Source organism: Danaus plexippus, chromosome 17 (assembly GCF_018135715.1).
Source record: "Danaus plexippus chromosome 17, MEX_DaPlex, whole genome shotgun sequence".
NCBI lineage: Eukaryota > Metazoa > Arthropoda > Insecta > Lepidoptera > Nymphalidae > Danaus > Danaus plexippus.
Genome location: NC_083548.1, coordinates 9,596,430 through 9,613,749, shown reverse-complemented (window position 1 = coordinate 9,613,749; position 17,320 = coordinate 9,596,430). Strand labels below are relative to the sequence as shown.

Below are 17,320 nucleotides of genomic sequence, written 5' to 3'. Positions count from 1 at the left end.
TGTTCTATTTATAATTAATACTTTGTTACGTGACGGTGTCATAGTGATAGTTAAATTAGATATTAAAAGAGTTACGGTGTAATCGCAGGTCGCGCTAAGCTTCTAAGTAAACTTGTTCATTCTACACGGGTCTCACGGGTCTGACTCAGCAGTTCCGTGTGAACAGACTTTTTAGTTTTATATTTCTTTTTCGAATATTTTAGAATATTGTGTCACTATTTGTTCACCCTTCGTACAATATAGTCGAACCAATTAATTGTAATTTAGATTTAATATTAAATTAAGTACTTTAAATTTTGGTTTCATTGCATCCACCGACCGTCGAAATCATAATTGGCGCAGTCGGTAGGATACTCGCGGATAGTTCGTGATAATATCCAACTTCGATACCGTGTTCGCGAGCTACCCGGGTGGCTAAGCACCGTTTTCGAGTATCCGAAACCTATTCGGTTCGAACGGTTCGGGGGAGATCTGAAAATCGATTCCGCAATTGATACCAAAATTCAGATATGCTGTAAGTACTTTGAATCTATCTCAGTCCTTACTTTCCTAGTTCATATCCTTAATTTAGTAAGACTATAACTATTTTATTAATTAATTACTCACATATACCCTATTAGGGTTCAGTAAAAAATTAATTAATTTCTTTTATAGACGTAGTTAATCAATTTTATTTTTTTTTTTCTAATCTTTATTTAATAAAGTCGATTTATTTCATAAAGAATATAGTTTTGAATAAACTTACATTTTCACCTGACTTTCAAATCAATTAGTGTGATTTTTATTATATTTTATGTTCGTTTCTTTCCATTGTTTAAACTTACTTTTTGAATTTTAATTGTGTATTATTTTAAATTGTGTGTGTCATTTTAAGCAACCAAGATTTTTCATCCACTCGAATATCGTAACTCTAGATTAAAGAATAGGTTAGATAAAAATAATAAGTTCAATATAATAGACGAAAATAGAGATTTAAACGTAAAAATGGCTGACATTGACAATATCTACAAATCACTAAGGTTGCTACCCGATTTCGACGGGAACACTCATGTTTTAACCCGTTTCATTAATTTATGCGATCAATTAGTATTGCAATATTTCCAACCGGGTCCTGGAAACGAGTTGTCTAATTTGGTTTTAATAAACGGAATCTTAAATAAAATTTCTGGACCCGCGGCTAGGCTAATTAATTCCAATGGAATTCCAGAAAACTGGCTAGGTATCAGGAGTGCGTTAGTGAACAATTTTGCAGATCACCGTGACGAGACCGCTCTTTATAGTGATCTTTCATTACAAACACAGGGTAATAGCACACCTCAGGAATTTTATGAGAGGTGCCAGAATTTATATAGTACCATTATGACATATATCTCTTTACATGAATCTGTCCCAACTACCATAGAAGCTAAACGAGATTTATATAAAAAGCTTACTCTTCAAGCATACTTGCGAGGTTTAAAAGACCCCTTAGGTTGTAGGATCCGCTGTATGCGACCGGAGTCTATTGAAAAGGCTCTTCAATTTGTTCAAGACGAACTTAATACTCTGTATTTACAACAAAGAAATGAAGGTGGTTCTAGGAAAGATCTTCATCAAACTCATTTGAAATCTAATGCAATCCATTTACCGCCTAACAATTTCATACCATTTAGTATGCCCTTCAGGCACCAGAACATGCCTGGTCTATCAAGGTCATTCGCATCACCAAATAACCAAGGATGGCGTCCGAGCCAACCACAACAGATGCTACCACCCCGTGGCCCCTCTCGAACTCAACAAGTAATGCGCGCTCTGCCTCAGAATTATAATCCGCAAAGTAATCTTTTTAGATTGCCTAATAGTCCTCAGCAACCCCAACAACCATTTAAACCACGTCCGATGAGTGGTGTGAGTCACTTTATACCTAGGAATTTACCCCCTACAGGGCATGATTGGCGTAAATTTGGCAATCCACCTCCTAGTATTTATTTCAAAACCCGTGAGTTAAATTTCAACGAATTTGACGATGATTATAACTATAATGAATATGAATATTATCCCGATTATGATCAGTATTACAATGATTATGATCAATATAATGAACATTATGAGCCATATTATACCTCCGAAGAACCCTCAGCAGTATATAACGTAGATGAACCCATTTCCACCTGTAAGGATAGTAAAGATGAAAATTTTCAGGAAGTCTTAAAACCAGAAAAGCCAAGATAGAGCTCAATTTCCACATACAGAGGCAATTAGGTTATATTCAAATAACAGAACCTCCACTTAAGTTGTTAATAGACACAGGCGCAAACCAGTCATTTATTAGTCCGGAATCCGTTGAAAAATACTTTAATCATATACCCCTTAATTATGAACCATTTGAGGTCACTAATGTGCACGCCACTAGTACAAATGATTATTCCATTACTTTACCATATTTCTCTGAATTTAAAGAGCAAGGCGACATGACACTATTCATATATAAATTCCATAATTACTTCGACGGACTTATAGGTTTAGATTTATTGAGTGCGTTTGACTGTAATATTGATCTTAAAAACAGAATTCTAAAAACCCGCAGTACACATATTCCTATACACATGTATGACTCTAAAAACGTTAATCTTTATGAAGAGATTGTCCCCGCCAATTCTTCTAAACTAGTTAGATTACCTATTAATACGCAGGATGGTGATGTAATAGTGGAAAATCAATGTATATGTAATTGTATAATTCCTGAATGTCTAACTAAAGTAGTTAATAACCGCGCTTGGGTAGAGATAACTAACCCTTCATCTAATGATATCGTATTTTCCATGGACCGACCTGTAGAAGCTTCGCTTTTTAATTTTGAATGTACTAATACTGAGATTTTATCAGACCGCATAAAAAAAGTTTTATCTCGTCTCCGAACGGATCATATGAACGCAGAAGAACGTGCTAACCTGATTAATCTTTGTGCCAGCTACGCGGACGTGTTTTATCTTGAGGGTGAACCTTTAACCTTCACCAACAAAATAAAACATAAAATAAAAACTACTGATGAAATCCCGGTACATACTAAAAGCTATAGATATCCGCATGTTCATAGACAGGAAGTTAGAGATCAAATCAAAAAGATGCTCGAGCAGAATATTATCCGACCATCAGAGTCTGCTTGGAGCTCTCCTATATGGATAGTACCGAAAAAGGCTGATGCTTCCAATAAAATCAAATGGCGTCTCGTCGTTGATTTTCGAAAAGTAAACGAGAAAACAGTTGATGATAAGTATCCCATTCCGAATATAACAGATGTATTAGATAAACTTGGAAAATGTCAATACTTCACAACCCTGGATTTAGCTAATGGTTTCTATCAAGTAGAGATGGACCCCGCGGATGTTGAGAAAACCGCATTCAATGTTGAGAATGGTCATTATGAATTTTTGAGAATGCCAATGGGTTTAAAAAACTCTCCATCCACATTCCAACGTGTGATGGACAATGTCCTTAAAGATCTTCAAAATCAGGTTTGCCTCGTTTACCTAGATGACATAATAGTCTTTAGTACATCATTGCAAGAGCACGTAATTAACCTTGAGAAGGTATTTAAAAAATTGAGAGAGTCTAATTTCAAAATCCAGATGGATAAATCTGAGTTTTTGAAATTGGAAACTGAATTTTTAGGTCATATAATAGATAGAGATGGTGTAAAACCAAATCCTAACAAAATCGAGGCTATTCAAAATTATCCCCTTCCTAAAACTACAACCGAAATCAAACGTTTTCTCGGATTACTAGGCTATTACAGAAAATTCATACCTAACTTTGCACGTGTGACTAAACCTCTAACTAATTGTCTTAAAAAGGGAAACAAAATAACATTAGATCAAAATTACAAAAATTGTTTCGAGCTCTGTAAAACTCTTCTAACAAATGATCCGATCCTACAATATCCTGATTTTAGTAAAGACTTTATACTGACAACAGATGCGTCTAACGTAGCCATAGGTGCCGTTCTATCTCAAGGTAACATAGGATCAGATAAACCCATAGCATATGCATCCCGTACACTTAATGACAATGAGACTAACTATAGTACTATTGAAAAGGAGCTTTTAGCTATAGTTTGGGCTACAAAGTATTTTAGACCATATTTATTTGGGCGGAAGTTTAAAATCATTACTGATCATAGGCCTTTACAATGGGTTATGAACTTGAAAGAACCCAATTCTCGATTAACCAGATGGCGTCTCAAACTTAGCGAATACGATTTTTCAGTTACATACAAACAAGGAAAATATAATACCAATGCAGATGCCCTCTCTCGTATTGAACTTAATAATGAGGAACTTTCATCTATCATTGCAAATCCATCTACTTCAGATGACTCTAGAACTTTAACAGCCCCAGATGTTGATGAAAATTCATCAACGGCTACAGCTCATACTAGTGCTGAAAATCCCATACTGGAAATACCTATATCCGATTACCCATTAAATAAGTTCACAAAACAAATAGTTTTCAATATAGTTGGAGATATCAAGGTTAGACCAAGTGTAACAAAACCTTTCGATGCTTATACTAGAATTAATTTACAGGTTTCACAATCAAATTTAGAAGAAGATGTTGTGAATGCAATAAAAGAGCATGTCCTTCCAAAAATTAACACTGGCTTACTCATAAATCCAGCTTTGGCTATGTACCAAATAATACCTATTATTCAAAATAACTTCAAAAATTCTGCTATGCGGTTATTTGTAGTAAAAAGGGAAGTAGAAAATGTAAGAGAGTATCTCCAGCAACAAGACATCATTCATAAATACCACAATGGGAAAACTAATCATCGAGGCATCAATGAATGCTACCTTTCTCTCTCTCATAGATATTTTTGGCCTAAGATGAAGGAGCATATATCAAAATTTATAAACGAATGCATTATATGTGGTCAAGCAAAATATGACCGCAACCCTATCCGGCAGCAATTTCAAGTTTTAACACCTGCCACAAGGCCATTTGAATTAGTACATTTGGATCTCTTGACTATACAGAGTGAAAAATTCTTAACTATTGTAGATGCATTTTCAAAATTTGGTCAGGCTTATCATTTGAGAGATAGAACTGCAGTTAGCGTCTTACAGGGTTTACTTAACTTCTGCACTAACCATGGCGTACCGATTACTATTGTTACAGATAATGGAACTGAATTTACTAATCAGCTTATGGCAGAATTTGTTAAATTTCATAAAATTAACCATCATAGGGTTGCTCCACATACACCGAATGAAAATGGAATTGTGGAAAGATTCCATTCTACTATACTAGAACATTTACGTATTCTTAAATTGAGCCAAAAATCAGATTCAGTAATTAATATTATGCCTTACGCGATTTTAGCTTATAACAGTAGTATTCATAGTTTTACTAAGTGTAAACCTCTAGATTTTGTTACAGGACATTTCGATTCTCGTGATCCTTTTAATATAGACATTTCCGCACACTTGTTACAACAGTACATGATTGATCATAAAGCTAAAATGACTATAGTATATAACACGGTTCACGAGATAGGTATCAACGAACGGGCTAATATAATGGCAGGACATAATAAGGATCGCGAGCCTGAAGTTACCTATTCACCTGATCAACCCGTTTTCATTAAAAACCCAGTTGCCTCGCGTCAAAAGTTGGCTCCGCGTTACACACGTGACGAGGTGACAGCTAATCTCCCAATTCACATTTACACTAAACGAAAACAAGGCCTTATTTCCAAGTCAAGATTAAAAAGAGTACCTAAAAGTGCACAATTGTTGCAGGAAACTCCTGGTACTTCATCTCTTCCTCATACCAGCCCTAACGCAAGAGATAAAACTTGAGAGTTTGGGAAATGGACCCGGAATTTTACCATTCAAACTAGGTTTAGCTAAGATTATATCTCACTATCATTCTTTCATACAACACATAGACCTTCATGAGATACGCAGTACAATCGAATCTGTGAAAAACCAGCTAGATAGTTTTAGCCCTCAATTACATAATAGAACCAACTCATTATATCAACCTCACATGAATTACTTGGAAAATAAGCTTTATAATGTTTTAAATCAATTAAAGTCTTTTGAGACAGATCGTGCAAAGAGAGGCCTCATAGATGGACTCGGGTCAGTGATCAAAAGTATAACGGGAAATCTCGATTACACGGACGCTCAGCATTATGATGAAGCTATAAAATCCCTTCAGGCCAGTGAAAACAAATTAGTCACTGAATTCAATAGTCATGTCAGTCTCTCTAAGGAATGGTCCTCACAGTATTCAAAAATTATAAGTAATATAATAGAAAATCAGAGTCATTTGCAAACCCTTATTAATGAAATAAGTGAAAGCATTATTACGAGTGATAACGACTTAATTAAGTATGCACATTTAGCTCAGATACTTTTAATTATAACTGATAATGTAGATTCCGTTACCCATGAGCTATATAAACTTCAAAACGTACTAGGTTTTATTAAACTGTCCACCGTGCATCATGCGGTCTTGAATTTAGAAACTATGAATTCAATGATAAGTAATGTTAGTAACCTATATGGCAGTCAGAAGGTGTTAGATTTAGATATTAGGGATTACTTTGATATAATTAAGATAGGTTCTTATTACGTAAGAAATAAAATAGTTATAGTTTATAAAATCCCCATAGTTTTGCCTTATACTTATGACATGTATAAACTATCTATTATACCTAACCTTAATCAAGAAATCCTTATTCCACCGTTCCCTTACCTAACCTTGTATGAGAAAGATTTCATGTACATAGAGGCAGAATGCCCTAAGTCCAGTAAGTGGTATCTTTGCGAGGATAATCGCCATCTTCAAAGCCAGGAATCCAATGATTGTATCCAGCATCTCATCTTAACTCAGCAACGTGGTTCGACGTGCAACCCTATCACCGTATCATTGAAGAAGGCAGCTTTTGAGAAACTCGACGATCTACACTACAGCATCAGTTTCCCAGCTCCGACTAAAACTCATTTATCCTGTGGACAAGATTCTTATCGCACACTACACGGCAGCTATCTCGTTACAATTCCTCAAGCATGTTATATTGAAACACCGCAGTTTACATTAACGAACGCCAATAACCGGCTAAAAGGACAAGCGGTGAGAATAATGGACCTGCCCAGCTACAACGTCACTCCAGCCTCAGCATCTAAAATTAAACTGAACTCTATCGATCTGAAGCGTCTTCATGAAATAAACACCAAGGTCGGCTTACAACCTTTGCTGACCCTAGACCAGAACCGAAATTATACACTGTATCACACCACTATCCCTCTCTACGTGGTACTGATGAGTGTAGGCACACTAGCCGCCGCTCTATTATATCGCAAGTATTTCTACCAGCGGACATTACATTCCGGAGACAACCCTGAAGACAACCAGATGGAATTGCAAGCAGTTTACACCATCCCAACACCAACCAGAAGGGTCGATCTCAATCAACCCCCAGCTCAATTCACAACTAACGTTGCTCATACTCGCTGATCTTCAGGAGGGAGGTGTTACGTGACGGTGTCATAGTGATAGTTAAATTAGATATTAAAAGAGTTACGGTGTAATCGCAGGCCGCTCTAAGCTTCTAAGTAAACTTGTTCATTCTACACGGGTCTGACTCAGCAGTTCCGTGTGAACAGACTTTTTAGTTTTATATTTCTTTTTCGAATATTTTAGAATATTGTGTCACTATTTGTTCACCCTTCCTACAATATAGTCGAACCAATTAATTGTAATTTAGATTTAAAATTAAATTAAGTCATTTAAATTTTGGTTTCATTGCATCCACCGACCGTCGAAATCATAATTACTTTAATAACATAAATAAATCAAGAGATTATATAAAGACATACGTCAAGTAAAGATATCAATTATACGATAATTAAGTAATCATTACCCTGAATAATTTCGGTTTAATTGATATCAAAATTTATTAACTAACATTATCTTCCAACTTGAATTATATCAACAAGTAAACTTAAAGAATAATTATTATTTTTTTTATTTTTAAGTCATAAAAGATTTTTAAAACTTCAGAAAAATAAAGAATTCAGATAATTTAGACACAGACCAACGAATTTTTATGTTGTCAGAGTTGTCAAAGTCTATAGTAGTGTCATTGTAAAAATTTTCATTGGCATCTACACAAGTGTTGCCATCACAAAAATTTTAAATTCTACTATCAATAAACGGACACAAACCACCACATTTCGTTTCGTGTAACGCATGTCAGTTCTTTAAACTAATGCATGATGGATGCAACTTTAGGCATGTCAGAGTTGAATGAAATTTAATTAGAGAAATAAACAACGGCAATAACTCACAATATAACTAATAAATGAATCGGACAAACAAACGCAACAAAATAAGGCATAGAAAGTTCTAGACACCAGAAACGCTAAAATTGAATACAGCGATATAAGCAAAGTAATAAAATACAACCAGATCCCCAATACGTTTGGTCACCGCGGGGTGACCATGCCCCCCAAAGCTAGAGCTTGAGTTTGATGATGGAAACCGGAAGAAAATGCAATGCAGCACACGCAGGACAAATTAAATATAGCTATGCTGAACACAAGATCTCTAAAGTCTAGTGAATTCTTTTTGGAACTAGAACAATACGAAGAGCGGAAGAGAAAATTGGAGAACCCGCAGACTACATATTTTACAAAAAAAATTAAACAGCTGGGTTGTATGGAGTAGGGTTCATTATTAAACAATACCGTAGAAGCAATATATTCTGAGGCTATAATATTCTATTAAAGCCATCAACTCTCAGAGAAAAAGGTAAAAGCGGAAAAGCATTGGGCACCGATTTGTTAAAACATCGTACATTATCACACAGCTATTAACGAAATGTTACATACAGAATACATACTTCATCAAGGGACTACGTCGACTGTAGTACTTTTACATAAAAAAGTAAAGAAACTACATCGCTAATTACAAAAATTTTCGAAGATACTACTAGATTGCCTAACAAAGAACTTGGATGAAAATCGACCACAAGAACGAGCTGGATTTAGAAGTGAAATGTCCACACTCGATCATATTCACACAATAAAGGGATTTATTCAGAAAATTAATGAATATAGAATTATTTATAACCTGGCATTCGTAGATTGTAACAAAGCGTTCGATTCGCTCACTCACAGGGAGTTGATGAAAAATACAAACGTATTATCAATAAAATAAACTCGAATACGAAACCTAGAATACGTATACGTACGTAAACCTATATATATATACATATATAATATAGTTAGTCAAGGGAACCCGCTGTCACCCATACTCTTCTCTCCGTGCCGGAATCTATATTTAGACGTCTCGAGTGGAGTAAATGTGTCTAAACCACCTCAGATTCGCAGATGATTTAATGTCTCATACAAAGCTTCATACCTACAAGAAATGCTTGAGCAACTGGCATGTAAGAACAGAAGGGTTGGGCTGACAATGAACACCTCGAAAACAAAATTAATGACAAATCATGATTAAAATCCTATTATAATAAATGATACAAATATAGAATATGTTGATGGTTACACATATCTTGGGCAAATGATATCTCCGAAGGACCTGACAACTAAGAAAATTATCAAAAGGATCAATTTAGATTGGAAAAGATACTGGTCCCTTAAGGAAAAAGTTAAAAATCCCCACGTACCACTTCAGTTCTAAAAGAAAATATTTGATTCGTGTATTCTGATCGTTATGACATACGACTAAGTCAAACTTGGAATTTAACAGAACATAAATTATGTTAGTTGGATACTTGTCATCATCGTCATCGAAAGAAACATACTCAATATTAAACAACGAGATAAAATAAAATTAATAACAATTCGTAAACGAACGGGGGTGACTGATGTATCGTATTTTATTAAAAAACTGAAGTGAAAATGGACAGGTCTTATATTATTGACTGAGAGGTAAAAAATTCTCACGAAATTCCAAAAACGAAAACGTATTTATAAAATTTTTTGGATGTTGTCTTTATTACAATTTGGATGATATGTTATAATGAAATCGCAACAAATACCGTAAGGTTTTATCAGACATAGTAAATTCAAGTTCAACATGGGAATATAACTTTTGTGCCCAATTAACGATATTTTTACGTCCATAAATATAGATAAAGTTAATAGCATTTCTTAATTTTTTTTATACAAAATTGCAATAAGTGGTACAAAAAAAGCTTATAGCTTAGGAAAAATTCACGAATAGGTTGTAATTATTACTTAAAGAATGGATCACACGATCTGTTTAATCCAAATAAAAACCTGACTTCACTGTTTGTCTTATTTGCAGCACTTCAACTGTTCATCGAATATTGCTTTAATAAAACAGATGCACCATTTGAGGGCCCAAGTGGTGCATCTGTGTTATTGATATCACACACACTTTTGCATTTTAAATCCTCTACCGCACTGTTGAAGAAATGGCCTATATACGAAAAAAATTACTTTTTTTAAACAGACCTTGGGAACTCATACACGGAATCTTGAGAATCTGTTGCAATCGTGTTTAGATGTTCGGCAAAGTTAGCAAACGGTGTTTGAGAGGTCCTCGACTGTCTGACAAAGACTTTGCTTACACTTTTACTACTGATGTGTTGTTGTCTACCTTTAGTAGTCTTCCTTATCGATAAGAGTCGGTGAGATCAAAACTAAGCCAACTGAACTTCTAGAACCATCTTTCACACTAACTGAAGTCTAATGTACTTGCATAAACATATATTTATTTACTCCAATTTAAGAGAAAAGTCTCCTTGACCCTTAAAATATCTCCGATGCACATGTGAGGCATACAATTGACTAACAAAAAATCAACATAATGAGCAGAAACGACATTAGTTTCCGGTAACCTTAATGCAAGAGTTCTTGAAGACATTTCTTTTATTTGGTTACTTTTTAAATGCATAAGTGTCGTTAATGAATATTGCCAACTGTGACAACTTGCAAGACACTTTTCGTGTCATTTGAGCAACGAACCCCGAAACGTTCTAGTAATATTTTTAATGCATGTCCATGCTAAAATGAGATCCTGTTGATTAGACAAACTCACCTGTGTTAACGTGTACTCGGGGCCACGCGCCGGCACCCGCAGCCGCCAACAGCGACAGCAAAATACTCCACTCGCTTCCATTGTGGATATTCTGGGCTGAAGTTTTAACAAGCTCGTAAAGACCGCACGATATCTGGTGACATTGAAAACAAATAAATAACAACCATTCCATTACATTGGTACAATAATTGTATTGTAATATGAGAGTGTTTTAGAACTCACCACATCGGCTTGCTGGTAGAAGAGTCGATAGGGCAGGCGGTACAGCAAAGTGAGATGCTGCAAGAGCAGAGGCGCGCATTGATCGCAGCGCATTAACCGAGCGGCTATACGGAGCTGGGCGGTTAAGGCGCGGGTCAGAGTGTGCTGGGATCGACCCGCCCAACGGACCACACGCTCCATGTGTTGTGAGACGGATGGCCAAACATGAATCACGCGGTCCCTGGCATCGTTTGCAGAAAATCATTTTAGAAATAAACAGATGCGTAACATAAGTTTTTTAGCTTCTCCACATTTGTTTCAATAAATTCACGCGACTTTGTTCAGATGGAAATTAAGATATTTTTAAAAATATGAGTTATAAACGGAACAGACTAATTGTTCTCTTTTGTTACAACTTTTCTCATGAATGTAACGCCCCTTATTTTAATTGTTGGTCGAAAATGAATTACATTTCACCTGTAATGGAACCCATAACTCCTCATGCTAATATGACGTTGAGAGCAGAACAATTATTCGGGACTTATTAACAAAGGATCATAAAACTTGAGCTACATTTTATACAATGGTCAAGTTTCTTGAAACAAAACTTAGAAAATTCAATTAAAATCTTTCTATTATAAGTTTTTTTTTATATATATGATATAAGACAATGTATATATATATATATATATATATATATACTTTGCATATACATATGCAAAGTATAGACGAGATGAAAAAAAAAAAAATATTATACATATTATTCTCAATGTTAGTCACTGAGTATGAGACGAATAAGTTGTGGCTTATGGTAAAAGTTATTTGAGGAGAATTTTAAACGTGTGTGTAATGAAAGGATTGTTTTATATATTAAGAGATTAACATATATATAATATATATATGTGCGTGTGCGTGTGCGTGTGCGTGTGCGTGTGCGTGTGCGTGCGTGCGTGCGTGTTTGTGTGTGTGTGTGTGTCTATGTGTGAATGTGTGTTTTAATAATTGTTAGCTATGCTGTGACTAATGTATGTATGTATTCGTTACAACCATCGGTTGTTTTCTATAAAACTATAAGTATTGACGTAAATATAAATACAAATATAAACAAATCAAGGGATACGTTCCTAAAATTGGTGACTTTTACTAAATACCTCAGAACTGTCCAGTGTAGTACGTCAACTCATGTCAAACGGAATATTTTTAAACTATATTATATTTTTATGTAGAAATAGTTATGTGGTTATTCTTTTTGAAATTTACAAAATATTACCGCAAAAATCTTCGAGATGAATAATTATGGGATAACGCATTAGTAAACATGATAAATGAATATATTCATTAATTATATTTGTTCCTATTATTAAAGGTTTGGAAAGCTCACGAGGAACATCCGCTACAGATTTAATGTGTACTATAAATTTAGTACAACTATTTTTGATGACCAACATGTGTACGATTGTGTTGAATTCAATTCTATTTTCGTGAATATTTTTATTTCAAAGAAAATCTTAAAAAATATAATACATAATAAATACATTTTATTACATTAATGGCAATTTTAATAGAATAATAAGGAAAAAAAGAAAAAAAAAACAGTCGACCCTGCCAGGATTCGAACCTGGAATCTTCTGATCCGTAGTCAGACGCGTTATCCGTTGCGCCACAGGGCCGATAATGGATTCCATGAAATTGTAGAGCATTATTTTTAGCTCCGTTTTTGTATAAAACGAATTGTTTCATATAAGCCAAAAACAATTACATACAAAATTTCAATTAAAGAAAGTTCGCTACGAACAAATTATTTAGTGGCTTATGCCCGTAACATTTGTTTCAGAAACCCCGTTCTATACTTAGATAAATAGAGTAACACACCAGTAGCGCCATCTGTCGGCTGTCGCGTGTCAGCGGACGTTAAAACGTTAAACTTCGACAAAAATATATGACATTTACGCAGTTAACATAGAGTTGCAATTATATTCAGGTTAGGAAATATTTTTCAGACGGAATTTAGTCGAATATGAAACCTAACTGTCCGTTGAGAAGATTATCTTTTTTATTACTACTTAAGAAATATGCTACAAAAATGTCTCCAAACGGTAGGAAAATATAGGAACACGTTTATATTTATGAAGTTTTCATTCAAAATATTTATTAAGTGATACATTTTTATTAACACATGTATACGAATAAGTGAAGCGGGAGCGGCTTTTTTACTATAATATCCACTAAACTAATCACTAAACTCGTGTCGAAACAAACAAGTATACTAAAAAAAACAAAATTCGTCTCATCAAACTCGAAAGCTGAAACCGTTTTGATAAGACTCATTGGAAGTTAGCTGATGAAACAAGATGCCACACAATCCAGATTTTTTTTATCAATTATATAAGATATTGCTATATTAAATATATATATAATTCTCACCTATTCTGTATGAGCGTCTGACCCAGTAACTCCAGGAAAAATATAGTGATGTCTTCTAGCTGAGGGTTTAGTTGGAGACTGTCCGAGTCGGGCGGCGCGCCGATAGCTATCATGGCCGACACCAGCTCCTGTAACAAAAATTATGATTACTTTTATGACTTAATATGAACACACTAAGAACTTGAGGAGTTGACTTGTTGCTGGTGATTAGGTTCAGTGATATTAAAAAGAAAACCTGGGTTGATTGACTTATGACTGACGCGTGATTGACTTGTGATTGAGTTGATTGGTCACAAATAAAAATATTTTGTTACTGTTCCATCGTTAAATGAAACGAAACTAGGAAATTCTGTTTCGGATAGTATCTAAAGCAAAAACTATTTGTCAACTCACTTGAGTTTTGACCAAACATTGAGACAACATTTGGTGTCCGAGCTATATTTATTTATAATATTGTCAGTTTTAATATTAAAATAGCATATAAGAAAAGAAATACATTAACATAAAAATCATTTGATTACAAAAAATATATTATTACATAATTACACTCAACATTAACATATATATGACGGCGTATCCAGAAAATATCGTATAACTACCTTATTTTAAGAAATTTATTTGATGTTTTGATTATATTTCTTTGTTTATATTTAAATGTGTTCGTTTATTTATGTGATTATATTTAGTTGATAAATATTACAAATGTAATTTTAAAAAGACACTCAATTTATTTTAATTTTGCTAAGAGCCGACGCTAACGTCAGTTAGATTGTCGAGTGGGGTTGCTAGTGGCGCCAACTTCGTAGCAGTCACCAAGGTATGTAAATGGGAGCAGTCGCATTGTAAGGGCAGTGTTCACTTGGACACGCTGTTGGACGCACACTCGCCAATCCACGTGGCTCAAATTCATAATTGCTATTCTATAATAGTAAATTACTTACGTGGTGTTAATCAAATAGTGACAAGTGAAATAAAGTTATTGCAAAGTCTATTGAAGTTTTAATCATTGGATTGCAATATGAGTGGTTCACAAGACCCTAATGGGCTCTGCGATCCGACATATCTATGTGTGTGTTTGTGTGTGTGTGTGTGTATGTGTGTGATGTAGGAAAAAAATCCAAAGTATTTCTAATTCTCTCTACACCTGCAAGCTCTCCATCTGCAGGAACCTGGTCTCCGTTATGAGGATGCCGGGGAAGTTACATTTGGACACGCACTCCGCGGCCGCGTCTATCAAACTCTTCTCATGAGGAGTGGGGGCTCGCACTCCTGGGGGAAAGTATATCTTATGTATTATACAATAAGGACTATTACTGAATATAAATGAATTTGTAATAAAAATGTATTTTTTATGAATAAATTAAATTTTCACAAGAATTGTAACAATATACAAGCAAGCTTTTGATTGCGGTATCGTCTGTGATGAACTTATTATAGGTTTCCCACGGAATCGTTTAAAAATATATGCCGACCAACCGACAGCGCCATCTATCGAGAGCGCCGCGAGACGTCACACGAAACAAATTTATTGAACAAACTACAGTCTCTACTCTTGTGTGATGCGTGGCCTAGATTATTTTAAAATTTCAATCGAAGCCATTCAGTAGTTTTTGAGCGGAAACGTAACAAACATACACACATCGATACATCCCTACCAACTTGCTCGTTTATAATTCTAGTTTGTGTATACCGCTCTCTCCGAGCGCGATGTACGAATATATACTGGAGAGGAGGCCGCTCTCTGTGCCGCGTGACGTGTCTCGTATCAAGGAAACCGTCCCGTTAGGAGACAGGTAATCTTCGGCCTCCACCAAACACTGAAATATGAAATTGGGAATAAAACTACTGAGAAATTATTGTATAGAAGTAGTTTATATCATTTTATCTCACATTTTCAATACAATTATGCATTCGGAAGTTTTGCTTTTGTAGTTATCTTTGTAACCCATCTGATATCGAGCTAAGATATCTACAACTTTATGTCTTATGATAAAAGAGCGATTTTAGCTTGAATTCTTCGACTTCAATTAATCAAAACACAAAGTGACATTTCTTATAGTATTTAAGTTTCTATGTTAACTGTAGCCAATAGACAAAAACTTAAGGTTTCAAACTAGAATTTTTCATACAAATATAAAGGTATCCTTTCTGTAGTGATTTTTATCTTATAAGAGATAGAGATGTATACTTATTTGTTGTTGAATAATATATAACTAACTCACTTTGGGCAGCAACCTCGCTACATACAGGGTGTTGACTATCTCGAGCAAGTGTCGCCAACTGTCGCGACAGCAGTCCGCGTGTCTGGCCGCCACCACGCAAGCCCGTCGGACACTACACATCGCCTTGGACGACTGTCCGAGAGACACGCCTGGGATACATTTATGTTAATGAACACTCGCGAAAGTCTGAGACCTCATTGTCGATCGACTTTAAGTATACAATTATAACGCCTTATAAATCGCAAACGTTTAAAACTATATATTTCTAACTATGAATCCATACTGTGACAATTTTGAATTTTTTTATATAATTCTGAAACGTTAAATATGTTCCATTTAAGAATCTTTCACATATGCTTTTATAATAAAACTCAGCCACCAAGTCATAGTGGCTTAGAGTTACATATAGCGGGCAACTTCTCACCGATGGCTATATAGGACGAGTGCTGCGGCGTCAGTAAGCCAGTGAACTTGCACAGCGTCAACAGGACCGTGTCCAAGGTGAGGGTATTGGGTGACAGCCTCGCCACCAGCGCCGCACAGCGCTCGAGCCCCGACAGCGCTATGAGGGCAGCACAGTCGCGGAGGTTGTTCGACTCCACGTCCTCCGCAGACGGGGGCGCGGCGCGCTCGAACGCCGCCGACAACGCTGTCACCTGCGCAGCGATATACATATCAGTATAAATAATTCAAGTAACATTTGAAACACTGAGTGTGTAGATATTCGAGAATGAATTTAAATAGATTTAATTACATTTAAATATATTACTATGTATGTACTGTATATATATAATATATATATATATATATACTGTGATATGATAAGCATATCGTCGGAATGTCGTTATTGTAAAATAAAAATAGTTCATTGAATGACCGCGGGCGGCGCTGCCAGCGGCAGCAGTCGAGCGTGCAGTCTGTGGGGCGCGGGCGGCGCGGACAGAAGCGTGCGACCCGAGCGCCGCTGCAGCACTCGCCACAGATACGCGTCACGAAGAGGACCCACACGCTCCGCCGGCATTATCATCTCCTCGTTCCTGGAAAATTCCATAATAATTAAATTGGGATAGAAAGTTACCGACACATTATAGGAAATATTAAGTACATGTCATCATTCCTTCTATGTGATTTCTAGACTAGTTACAAACTGAAGAATCCTTGACAATTGTTTTGTATGACAGAAACGCAGCTCGATAGATCGTATAATCTATGCGGAACCGTTAAATTTTAACGGCGCCTTAATGTTTTAAATTTTATTAACTACGCTATAGAGTGTGGGTCCACACAACAACAAAAATTTATTTCTTTATATTTATAACAATTTAATACCAAATATAAATGACTAATGACTCGTCCGCCCGTGATCACGGCTGCTGCAAAGTAACCGAAACGTC

General features: G+C 35.5%; 2 protein-coding genes and 1 non-coding gene across 4 annotated transcripts in view; 1 reads left to right on the top strand and 2 right to left on the bottom strand.

Annotated features, from left to right (window-relative positions):
- LOC116771194 (Golgi-specific brefeldin A-resistance guanine nucleotide exchange factor 1) overlaps window positions 1-17,320 on the bottom strand; it is a 91,364-nt gene that overhangs the window by 67,594 nt on the left and 6,450 nt on the right. For both annotated transcript variants that reach the window (XM_061523193.1, XM_061523194.1), the window contains exons 13-20: window positions 16,804-16,963; window positions 16,351-16,582; window positions 15,927-16,075; window positions 15,395-15,521; window positions 14,849-14,973; window positions 13,705-13,832; window positions 11,302-11,521; window positions 11,080-11,212 (exon numbers count right to left, since the gene is read on the bottom strand). In XM_061523193.1, the coding sequence (XP_061379177.1) occupies window positions 11,080-11,212; window positions 11,302-11,521; window positions 13,705-13,832; window positions 14,849-14,973; window positions 15,395-15,521; window positions 15,927-16,075; window positions 16,351-16,582; window positions 16,804-16,963 (1,274 nt within the window). The remainder of the gene's footprint in view (window positions 1-11,079; window positions 11,213-11,301; window positions 11,522-13,704; window positions 13,833-14,848; window positions 14,974-15,394; window positions 15,522-15,926; window positions 16,076-16,350; window positions 16,583-16,803; window positions 16,964-17,320) is intronic.
- On the top strand, window positions 327-7,620 carry LOC133319276 (uncharacterized). The gene is made up of 2 exons (XM_061523195.1): window positions 327-514; window positions 5,781-7,620. The coding sequence occupies exons 1-2, from the start codon at window positions 510-512 to the stop codon at window positions 7,504-7,506; spliced, it is 1,731 nt and encodes a 576-aa protein (XP_061379179.1). The 5' UTR covers window positions 327-509; the 3' UTR covers window positions 7,507-7,620.
- Trnar-acg (transfer RNA arginine (anticodon ACG)) lies at window positions 12,878-12,950 on the bottom strand. The gene has a single exon. It is a non-coding gene; the product is annotated as a tRNA-Arg (tRNA).